The following is a 12,212-nucleotide window of genomic DNA, read 5'->3' as shown; positions in this document are numbered from 1 at the left end:
GGAGTGGGAGGGTGGGGGGGGGCCTCACTAGCACCAAGAAGAAGAGATGGGAGTGAAACAGATTCTTTGGACCCAGGGTTCCTGCCCTGAGAACCTCCTAGACCCAGGAGACAGAGAGCTGCAACACAGGAGACGGCGAGAAGCAGCAGCAGAGAAACAGCGGCAGCAGGACCAGGAAACTGGCAGGAGACGGCACAGTGGGCTTCCTGGCCCACAGAGCAAGGCAGTTATAGTGGGTTTGCTGACCCAGAGAGCGCGAGAGCTGAGAATCTTTGGGCAGGAGGCTTCCTGGTGGAATGGGGTGCCTCTGGGCATTTGGTGGAACTAGGCTTGCTGACTCACAGAGCAAGAGAGCTGAGTGCCTTCAGGCCAAGGCTTACTGGCAGAGTGGGGTGCCTCCGGGCACTTATTGGCAGAGCTAAAGAGCTTTGTAACACTTGCCCAAGCAGGGCAGAGGCCAGGGCCATGGCCAGGGAGAAGCCTGCCTGTGGCATGGCTGAGAAGCTCTCCTGAGTTGTTACTGATCCTGAATTGTAACCTGTTCCTTCCCTAATAAACCTCATAACTGTAAGTATGGTTTGTGAGTTATGTGGGCCCATTGCAGTGAGTTATCGAACCCAGCAGAGAAGTAGAAAGGGAGGGACAGTTGGTATCAGAGTTGGTCAAGGTGGCAGAGAGAGGAAGCATGTCTGACCCCCGCCTCCTAGGGATCAGCCTTGGGCAGTTGCTGATGGTGATTCTGTCTCCCCCTCGTGAAATTAGATGCCCCTGCCACGTCATCTCTTACAGAGTCACAGGAGAATAATTGCTGGCCGTTGCTGACCTAATATCTCTTCTGTTTTTTAAGATGAATCCAGTAATTTCAGTTTATCCTATACATGCATTCTGTATATCATGTATTCTTGTACCTTCCTTAAAAGGTGTAATAAATTTGTATTTGAATGAACTCAGGAAAATTCATCCAGCCCTTGCTCTCTGCCCCTAAGTAGCTGCATGGGACATTGGGCAGGTTGCCTGAGATCTCTGGGTTCTGTTTCTTCATCTGCAAAGTGTTGACTGAGGTGGAGGTTGAAATGGACAAAGTATCTGTTAGTTTATCTAGCAGATCTTGGTTTCGAAGACATGTTTAGGGTTGACTGCCTCCATGGCCCCCGATGCTCGGTTTATAATCCCGTAAGTCCATTGACAGTGATATCTAGGTCTGATGGAAACTCGAAGTGGCTCACTCTCACAAGAGGTGACAGGGAATTAGACTCTGAAGTGCTTTTGGGATTTTAAAATTCTGTGCTGTTGTAATGATCCATTTTAGTTTCTTGTCCACAAGAGGGCAACATTAGACAAGTTTTTTTTTTTTTTTTAATAGTGTTATTCTTTTAATCTTATTCTGTTGTATGGTCTTCAATTTTACTGCCAAGATTTGGATTAAAACACCGTGGTTTTCTCTTGCACAGTATGTCTTTTCTACGTAATTCTGGCAGATTGTGGCATCTCACATTTTAAATGATAGTGTGGCAGGTCACCAGGGTCGTTGTCTTTGTTTCCTAGAGCTCTCATGGCAAATTATCACAAACTTGGTGGCTTAAAACAACAGAATTTATCTTTCACAGAGGCTAGAAGTTTGAAATCAGTGTTGACAGGGCTGTCTCCCTCTAGAGGATCTAGGTGGAATCCTTCCATGCCTCTCCCCAGCTTCTAGGGGCTGCTGACAGACCTTGGTGTTCCATGGCTTACAGCTGCCCCGCTCTGGCCTCTGCCTCTGTCTTCAGGTGGCCCTCTTCTCCGTGTCTGTGTGTCTTCACGTGGCCCTCTTCTCCGTGTCTGGATGCCTTCACATAGCCTACTTAGATTTAGGGCCCACCCTAATTCAGTATGACCTTACCTTAACTAATTATATCTGCAAAGGCTGTATTTCCAAATCAGGTCGCATTCTGAGGTTCCAGTGGTATAAGAACCCAATCCAGTACAGTTATTTTTAAATGTTTTATAAAAACCAAAAAACCAAACCCACTTTCGTTGAGTCAATTCCGACTAATAGCGACCCTATAGGACAGAGTAGGACTGCCCTGTAGAGTTTCCAAGGAGCACCTGGCGGATTCGAACTGCCAACCTCTTGGTTAACAGCTGTAGCACTTAACCACTATGCCACCAGGGTTTCCAGTGTTTTATAGGGGAAGATAATAGGCACGAAAAGGGGTCCCTGACCTTAAATTTTGAGAGTATAGTAACCTTAAGGACAGAGTAATTACCACAGCTCTGCCCGTAGAATCATTCTCTTTAGCGTGGTTGAAGTTCCCTGGGGTTAATAAGTTATTATTTCTAAGGTAGTGTCAGCCAGTAGTCTTAAAACATTACTCTTCACAATTGGAGTTGTAGTACCTGTAAAGTAGTATTTCTCAACACTGGCACTGTTAGCGTCTGGGGGCAGATAATTTTTTTTGTTCTGGGTGCTGTCCTGTGCATTGTACGATGTGTAGCAGCATCCCTGGCCCCGGCCCACTAAATGCCAATAGCACCCTTCCCCCCAGGTCCTAACAACCAGAATCATCTTCAGACTTTGCCAAATGCTCTCTGAGGGTCAAAACAGACAAATGACACTTTGTGTTATCTGTGTAGTTTTTTACTAAGGTATTATTACTATTTTTATAGTAATATAAATTATTTTAAATTAATTTTTATATTATTTTGGTTTTTATTTTACTTAGCTCAAAAAATATGAATGTAAATTCTTTTTTTGATCAGAGTTTTAGGAAACTTACTCTGTTGACTGGAATCATTATGTTTGGTTAGACCTTGCCACAGAAAACTTTGTATTCCCGTACCCTACAATGTAAGTACATTTCAAACTTCCACTTGGCCAATAACACTTCTAGGCATTTGTTCTGTGTTTCTGTAGTCAGCTCTACTGGAGCTCCCATTCTTTACAGTGTTACCCATAATTTGTTATGATCCACATAGTCGAATGCCTTTGTACAGACCATCTGTAGTTGATCATATTTAATTCATCATTTAAAAAAAAAAATTATTTGACTTTGTGTCCTCTTTTGAGCTACCACGCTATCTGTTTATTCCTCTTTATAGCTAATCTGTTTGAAAGGTTGTCTGCATTTGCTGTTGTCTACCATATGAATCGAAATCGACTCGATGGCAGTGGGTTTGGTTTTTTTTGGGTACCATATTCCTCTCTCTCTATACTCCCTGAATGATGTTTTCTGCTCCCTTAGCTTCATTTGCTGAATAAACCCAGATGTACCCAGCCCTGGTACAAATAGATGATGTCTGAAAGCAGCTTATATCTCACAGGCACCTCAGCGTCAGTGTATCTGAAATGGAACTTGTCTTCTCTGCGTATTATTCCTTCCCTACCCCCCGTTCCAGTGAAGAGCATTACCGTCCATTCAGATGTTCAGAGCAAAAGCTTGGGAGCCATCCTTACATGTCTGTTACCTTCGCTCCTAGATGCAATCAGTTGCCAAATTCTACCTCATACAGCTGTGTTTCTTAAGTCTGACTGCCTGTCTTCATTCCCCACTGCGACCACTGCTAGCAGAGACTGTGATCTTCTCTTGCCTAGAATTCTGCAGTAACCAAGCTGGATTTCTTTCCCTTTCGTCTTATCACCCTCTAATCCCTTCTGTATATCATAGTTAGAATGATCTTTCTGACTAGATCGAATCACAACACTTCTTCCTTTAAAGTCAGTGACTTTGCGTTTTCCTTAGGTGGAAGGTCACACTCTATAACATGGTTTTTACAGAGCTCTTTGTTCTCTCATTGTGTGATTCATCCACTCTGAATTTATGAACCATGCCTGATCCTTCTTGGGTTCGTGGAAACGTCGTTTTCCTCTAATCTCTCTGACCAATTTAGAAGAACCCAATTCTTTTTATTGGTGGTATTCCTAAGGACTCTGCCCTGGTTTTTCCCTGTCCGCTCCCTGGGTGGTCTGAGGAAACATATATCCTTATCTCTAGCTTACCTCTCTGTTTCCTGAGCTGCAGACTGCCTCGTTTGCAGATGTTGGCACATGCTCCTATGTGGAACGATATTCCTTCCCCATGCTGTCTGTGGTCTTGCCTGACCAACCCCTTACCTTTCAGGCCTCATCTTAACCCTTACTTCCTCCAGGAAGTTTTCCTGCCCTCTCCTGGGTTTGATCTCCCTTCTGTGGGCTCCATAACCCTCTGTTTCTTCCCTGTTGTATTGCGTTGTTATCTTGCATGTGTAGGTAGTTGTTTACTCATCTAATCCCTCCATGACATTGCATATTTGGTAAAGTCCAGGACTGTCTTTAACATCTGGTTAACTGCTCCATTTCTTCTCTAGGGCTTTACATATTGTGTTTAATATATATTTTGCTGACCTAATGAATGCAAATAGTTTTCTCCCTTTTAATAAATTTTATTAAAAATAATTAACTTGGGGCTAAAACCTATAAATGGGACTTTAATTTCACAACTTTTTCATGGTGAGTTTTGAAAATGTTTTGCCTGCATTAATACTTTTGTTTTCCACTTGTTTTTCAGAAAAGATTTAGGTCATGCTCAAATGATGGTAGATGAGCTGTTTTCCTCCCACCCTGATTTGGGTTCCGATTCTGAACTAGACAGAGCTGTGACCCAAGTCAGCATGGACTTGGTGGATGACTATCCAGCGTCTGATCCGCGGTGGGCTGAGTCTGTCCCTGAAGGTAGGAAAATTTTCAGTTTTAACGTGATGGAATGCTCTGTTCTGAGAAAAATATTCTAATTTTTTATTAAAGGTATCTCTCAAAGAGTATGTTTTAGTTTCTCAAATAATTTAGTATAAATTTGATGTTTTTTAAAAAATTGTAACTTTTGAGGTATTACAGTGTTTAAGATTGTATGGCAACTTGGCTAGATCATGATTCTCAGTGTTTTGGCAGTCGTGTGATATTGTGGTCACTTCCCTGTTGAAATTTGGTATGTGATCACCCCCGTGATGGGATCTGCTGTGAGCAGCCAGTCAGTTGAGAGGGAGTTTCCTTGGGCTTGTGGCCTGCATTGAGTGTGGGCACATACTCTGGCAGGGCTCAGGGGCTTTTGCTTGCTCTGGATCCCACAGCTGGCTCCTGTTCAGCTGACCTCTGGTTTTTGGAACTTGAGCTAGCCTGTGAGCAAGAGCCCTGCTCTCCAACCTGCTGATCTTGGGTTCATCAGCACCTGCAGCTACATGAATCTCTATTCTGACCCTTGGGACTTGGGACATTATAGCCTCTACAACTACCTGAGCCATTTCCTTGATATAAGTCTCTCTTTCTCTGTACATATACATATTTATATGTATATATTTATACACTTTACTGGTTTTGCTTCTCTGGAGAACCCAACCTAAGACAGGTATGTTTTGAAAAAGGCTCAGAATAAAGAGAACTCGGAAAAAGAAATCAGGAAAACAATACCATTTACAATAGCCCCCCAAAAGATAAAATACTTAGGAATAAACCTAGGTAGTGACTGGGTTAGTGATCTGAAAGACTTATATACAAAGAAAACTACAAAACATTACTGCAAGAAACCAAAAGAGACCTTCGTAAATGGAAAAACATACCATGCTCATGGATAGGAAGACTTAACATTGTGAAAATGTCAATACTACCCAAAGCAACTTGTAGATACGATGCAATCCCAACCCAGATTCCAACAACATTCTTTAATGAGATGGAAAAACTAATCACCAACTTTATATGGAAAAGAAAGAGCTTCCGGCTAAGTAAAACGTTACTGAAAAAGAAGAGCAAAGTAGGAGGCCTCACACTACCCAACGTCAGAACCTATTATACACCTCCAGTAGTCAGAACAGCTTGGTGCTGGTACAACAGCAGACACACAGAGCAATGGAACAAAACTGAGAACCCAGAAATAAATCCATCCACCTATGGGCACCTGATCTTCAACAGAGTTTCCAAGTCCATTAAATGGGGAAGAAAGAACCTCTTCAACAAATGGTGCTGGCAAAACAGGATATCCGTTGGCAGAATAATGAAACAGGATCTATACCTCACCCATACACAAAATCTAACTCAAAATGGATCAAAGATCTAAATGAAAAATCTACAACTATAAAGTTCATGAAAGAAAACATAGGGGCAACACTAGGGGCCCTAGTTTATGGCATAAATAGAATATCAAGCATAACTAAAAATGCCTCAACTCCAGAAGGTAAACCAGATAACTGGGACCGCCTAAAAATTAAATACTTAAGCTCATCAAAAAACTTTTCCAAGAGAGTAAAAAGAGAACCTACAGACGGGGAAAAAATCTTTGGCAACAATGTATCTGGTAAAGGTTTAATGTCTAAAATATACAGAAAACTTCAACAACACAACAGTAAAAAGACAACCCAGTCACAAAATGGGCAAAGAACATTAACAGACACTTCACTGAAGAAGACATTCAAGCTGCCAACAGATACGTGAAAAGACGCTCCCGATCATTAACCATTATAAAGATGCAAATCAAAACCACAATGAGCTACCATCTCATGCCTGCAAGAATGGCATTGGTCAAAAATTTCAGAAAACAATAAATGCTGGCAAGGTTGTGGGGAGATCAGAACTCTCATATGCTGCTGGTGGGAGTGTAAAATGGTACCAGCACTATGGAAAACAATATGGTGCTTCCTTTAAAAAGCCAGAAATAGACATACTGTATGATCCAGCAATCCCGCTCCTAGGAATATATCCTGGAGAAATAAGAGCTGTCACATGAATAGACATATGCACACCCATGTTCATTGCAGGATTGTTCACAATAGCAAAAAGATGGAAACAACCTAAGTGCCTATCAGCAGATGAATGGATAAACAAACTATGGTACATACACACAATGGAATACTACACAACGATAAAGAGCAAGGTAAATCTGTAAAACGTCTTACAACATGGATGAATCTGGAGAGCATTGTGCTGAGTGAAATAAGTCAATCACCAAAGGACAAATATTGTGTGAGACCACTATTATAAAAACTCAAAAAAAGGTTTACACACAGAAAAATACAATCTTGATGGTTACGAGGGAGGGGAGGGGTGGAGAGGGGAAATCACTAACTAGATAATAGACAAGTGTTAACCTTGGTGAAGGGAAAGACGATACCCAATACAGGGAAAGTCAGCACAACTTGACCAAGGCAAAGGAAGACACTTAGAGGGACACAAGGAGAAAAAAAAGAGCAACCACAGTAAATACTATAGCATATACAACCTTAGAACAACAGTAAAAAATAATAACTTAAGCGCAGATACATAGGCAGATACGTATGTTCAATAGGGGTGGAGGGCGTAAAGGAATATACCTATGTACATATATAGGTTTGACCGTGGATATTTTTACATACGTATATATTTGTATGTGCAGCATATATGTTCATATATATAATAGAGCACAAAAGGGTTACAGTCATAGAAGCTTCCTACAGAGATCCAAGCAGCTCAAGGGACCAAGTTACTTGGGCTGAGGACTGGGGACCATGGTCTTGAAGGACATCTAGGTCAACTGGCATAACATAGTTCATAAAGAAAATGTTGTACATCCTACTTTGGTAAGTAGCGCCTAGGATCTTAAAAGCTTGTGAGCAGCCATCTAAGATACATCTGTTGGTGCCATCACATCTGGAGCACAGGAGAATGAAGAAGAGGAAAGACACAAGGAAAATACTAGTCCAGAGGACTAGTGGACCACATGAACCACAGCCTCCACCAGCCAGAGCCCAGAGGAACTAGATGGTGCCCAGCTATCACCACTGACTGCCCTGACAGGAATCACAACAGAGGGTCCTGGACAGAGCAGGAGAAAAATGTAGAACAAAATTCAAATTCACAAAAAAGTCTAGACTTACTCATCCGACAGAGGCTAGAGGAACCCCCAAGACTGGCCTCCGAACACCATTGTGTCTCAACTGAAGCCACTTCTGACATTCACCTTTCAGCCAAAGATTAGACAGGCCTATGGAGCCCTGGCAGAAACCCTGGTGGCGTAGTGGTTAAGTGCCACGGCTGCTAACAAAAGAGCTGGCAGTTTGAATCTGCCAGGCGCTCCTTGGAAAGTCTGTGGGGCAGCTGTACTCTGTCCTGTAGGGTCGCTATGAGTTGGAATCGACTCGACAGCACTGGGTTTGGTTTTGGTATGGATCCCTGGCAGTGCAATGGTTAAGAGGTATGGCTGCTAACCAGAAGGCTGGCAGTTCAAATGCACCGGCTTCTCCTTGGAAACCCTATGGGGCAGTTTTACTCTGTCCCGTAGGGTGGCAATGAGTCAAAACTGACTCTTTGGCAGGAGGTTTGGGTTTTGTTTCTACGACAAGCAGTAATACATGTGAGTAAGTGCTTCTCAGATCAGTCAAGTATATGAGACTAAATGGGCAGCACCTGCCCAAAAGCAGAGACGGTAGGAAGGGACCGGAAAACTGAACGGATGAATGGAAAGTGGGAACCCGGGGTAGAAAGGGATGAGTGCTGACGCATTGTGGGGATTGCAACCAATGTCATGAAACAATATGTGTATAAATTTTTGAGTGAGAAACTAACATGCCCTGTAAACGTTTATCTAAAGCACAATTAAAAATCGGGGGGGGGGGGCGCGGCGGTGCTCAGAACAGATCTGGATAATAAAATAGAAACCGGGGAAACATTAGAGCCAATCCTAACTGTTGTAGCTGAGACAGTCTAATTGACGCTGCTTAGCTTTCTTGGGAAACCCTGGTGACGCAGTGGTTTACTGCTATGGCTGCTAACTAAAGGGTCAGCAGTTCGAATCTGCCAGGTGCTCCTTAGAAACTCTATGGGGCAGTTCTACTCTGTCCTATAGGGTCTCTATGAGTTGGAATTGACTCGATGCACTGGGTTTTTGGTTAGCTTCCTTGGCATTTTATTTCTAAAAGGAGATTGATGGTATAGTTAGACATTTGGCCCTTATTTGTCCCCAAATTAAATGGTAATTTTGGCACAATCACTTTATTTGGCTAAGAGAAATGACGCGTTCACCTGAGAGGGGCCGTAAGCCGTCTCAACAGGTGGAAATGGGGGTATCACGTCCTCCTGCCTGCCCCAGGTGACTCCCCTCTTTACACTTGCTCCCCACTGCTCTGCAGCATCAAGGACACTTGAGGGGTTCCCAGTGAACTGTCTGAAACATACGTTCTCTCCTCATTAGAGGTTCATGAAGAAAACCTCAGTGCTTACCTTCTTCCTTTGACTTTCTCTTCAGCTCTCAAGCTTAGGATGGATTAAACAGTAACTTATTTTGCATTTTGAATACAGTGTGAATTCAAGTAAAGAATTATATCAAACCCCCAAAACTTTCCCCTAAATTTTTTTAACTCTTGGGTAAACGCTGTAAACAATTATACTGAAAGGTTGTTGCTTTCCTTTGTATAGGCTTTCTTCCCTTTTTATTTTGATGGCAACAGTTACTGTAAAGGCAGTATGTTGTGTGCTTCAGTTTTGTTATTGTGTTTCAACAGAAGCGCCTGGCTTCAGCAATACAGCATTAATTATTCTGCACCAGCTAGAAGATAAGATGAAAGCCCATTCTTTCCTTATGGACTTCATTCACCAAGTAAGATTCCCAGTGGCTGAGCACCAGGGATGGCCGGACAACTGCCTTTACCATCGCCCACTATAGGGGGAACCCCCTTCTCTTATTCTGAGGCATTTTGTTGGGTGGGGCATGACTAATGTTTTCCATTTTCTGTGCTGATTTAAAAGTAAACAATTCCAGGGCTGTGTGGAGGCTTGTCATTCAGTATAAAAAACTACATTGGAAATAAGATTAAAAGAAAAAAAATACTTTTAAAAGCAGAATTTTATTCATATTTCTTCTGTGCTTTTATGTAAAAGCAGGTTTTCATAAATTGGTTTTGTATTAGAAAAATAGGAATAGTGGGGTGAAGACAGATTTATGTATCTGGATTTTAAATTTGGAAGTGCAATTAAATTCAAATCCTAATTTAAATATTCTATTGTTTGTAAAATTCATATTGAGTCTAAATTAGAAAATGCTTTTGCTGCTGGACAGAATTGTTACACAAAGTTACCCATCCTTGCCTTGCCAACAAATGGTGATTCCTAGGTACATACCCAAATTCATTAATGTAATCCTGGTTTTGCTTTTCTTTTTTTTTAATCAGTAATGCCCCTGTTTTGAGGAGACCCTAGTCAGTGCTGTTCAGTAGAACTTTCTGTGTGGTGATGGAAATGTATTCTATCTGTTGTGCCCAGTGTGGTGGCCACTAGCCACATGGGGTTGTGGTTATCGAGCCCTTGAGGAGCTAAGTTTCTTAAAAGTTAATTTTAATTAATTTACATTTAAATAGCCATTAAAACCACCAAACCAACCAAAATGGAAACCCTCGTGGCATAGTGGTTAAGTGCTACATTACCAAAAAAAAAATCAAACCCCGTTGCTGTCCAGTCAATTCCGACTTACAGCAACCCTGTAGAACAGAGGAGAACTGTCCCGTAGGGCTTCCAGGGAATGGCTGGTAGATCTGAACTGCCGACCTTTTTTTCAAAAGTGCTTTAAGTGAAAGTTTACAGTTCAAGTCAGTTTCTCATACAAAAACATATACACACATTATTATGTGACCCTAGTTGCTCTCCCTACAATGTGACAGCACACTCCTCCTATCCGCCCTGTACTTCCCATGTCCATTCAACCAGCTCCTGTCCCGCTCTGCCCTCTCATCTCGCCTTCAGAGAGGAGCTGCCCACATAGTCTCATGTGTCTACTTGGAACTGTCGACCTTTTGATTAGCAGCCGAACACTTAACCACCGTGCCACCAGGACTTCAAAATTTAAATGTATATTAATAAATGGAGAAATGTAAATGTGATAGTGGCTACCCCTTTGGGCACTGGGACCACTTGTGTAACTGCGTTAGCTAGAGGGCAGGCTGAGCTGAAGGGCCTGTCATCAGAGTTGGTGGCTGCTGAGTTTCTAGTTCCCAGAAGTCTGGAATGTAGCGTAGTTAATTGGTATAGAAAGAAAAGAGCAGTTAGATCATCTTGATAACCATAAACCATAAGTAATAGTTTGGTAATAATGATGGGTAGAAACAACAGTAGTGGACAGAAACTCTGGCATGGCTCTGATTTTAGACAGGAACTTTTATGCTTTCTTACAAATATGAACAGCCCTGACTGACTCGTGTGTGTGTAGTTGGAAACAGTTGCGGTCAGAAGGAGAGACGGCTATAAATGCTGTCTGGGAGTTAGAGCCAGAGACTCCATACCCAGTGTGCTCCTGGTGAAAATGTGACTGCATTATTTTGTATGTTGCTGTCAGTGCTTTCTAAGAATATCTGTTTGTCTTTTGGCAAGGTTGGCTTATTTGGACGTCTCCGCACTTTTGTAGTAAGAAGAACACCAATGGCAACTCGACTGTTGCTCTGTGAACATGCAGAAAAGCTGTCAGCTGCTATTGTTCTCAAGAACCACCATTCCAGGCTTTCTGACCTTGTGAACACAGCTATATTAATTGCTTTAAACAAAAGAGAATGTGAAATTCCATTCAACCTCACTCCTGCAGATGTCTTTTTTAGAGAGGTAAGATAAGTCCTTTTTCTTACCCTTAATATAGCCTTGTAGAGCTGTGCCTTTATACTGGTCATGCCCCAGCAGGGGAAGGATTGAAAAAAATTTAAATTATGAAGGTCTTGCTGAAATTTTAAATTGGATTCCATATTCTCTGGATGAAGTATCACTCGAAAAAAATTTTTAAAGCATCAGTCATTTATTGCTTAATCCTATAGATTACAGCTTGCAGCGTTGACTGAGATGTACTCCCAGTTGACCTTGTGTGCTGGGTTTTCTCTCCACGCCCACTCTTGACTGAGACGCTGCCAGAAGGTCAGAGGCGGAAGCCTTAGCCCCTCAGCCTCCTTGCTGTAGGGTTGCTACAGTTTGCTACAATTTCTGACTTACTTCTCTCTCTCTGGGTGATTATTTTCTATAATACATGCTTTTGTTATTTTTTCCTTTTAAGAGTATAAAAATTTTACTTTTAATCTTACAAATTAAATGTGCAGATATGAGAGGTGAAGGAAGATTTTTTGCTTGGGCTGTTAGGATGCTTTGTGCTAACATCAGAAATATACAAAAGGAAGAACAAGGTTTGTGAGAGAGTAATTCATTGTGGGTGATGGCGTGTCTGTGTGTGGTTCCTTCTGCTAGTTTGTGAGCCCCTCGAGGACAGCAG

At 42.1% G+C, this 12,212-nt stretch overlaps 1 protein-coding gene across 3 annotated transcripts in view; it reads left to right on the top strand.

Annotated features, from left to right (window-relative positions):
- The window catches only part of NUP133 (nucleoporin 133), a 59,980-nt gene that overhangs the window by 24,760 nt on the left and 23,008 nt on the right, over nt 1-12,212 (top strand). For all 3 annotated transcript variants that reach the window (XM_049881184.1, XM_049881186.1, XM_049881187.1), the window contains 3 exons: nt 4,524-4,687; nt 9,478-9,572; nt 11,336-11,560. In XM_049881184.1, the coding sequence (XP_049737141.1) occupies nt 4,524-4,687; nt 9,478-9,572; nt 11,336-11,560 (484 nt within the window). The remainder of the gene's footprint in view (nt 1-4,523; nt 4,688-9,477; nt 9,573-11,335; nt 11,561-12,212) is intronic.

Source organism: Elephas maximus, chromosome 3 (genome assembly GCF_024166365.1).
Source record: "Elephas maximus indicus isolate mEleMax1 chromosome 3, mEleMax1 primary haplotype, whole genome shotgun sequence".
Classification (NCBI taxonomy): Eukaryota; Metazoa; Chordata; class Mammalia; order Proboscidea; family Elephantidae; genus Elephas; species Elephas maximus.
The sequence above is the reverse complement of the archived record's forward strand: the minus strand, read 5'-3'. Positions and strand labels throughout refer to the sequence as shown.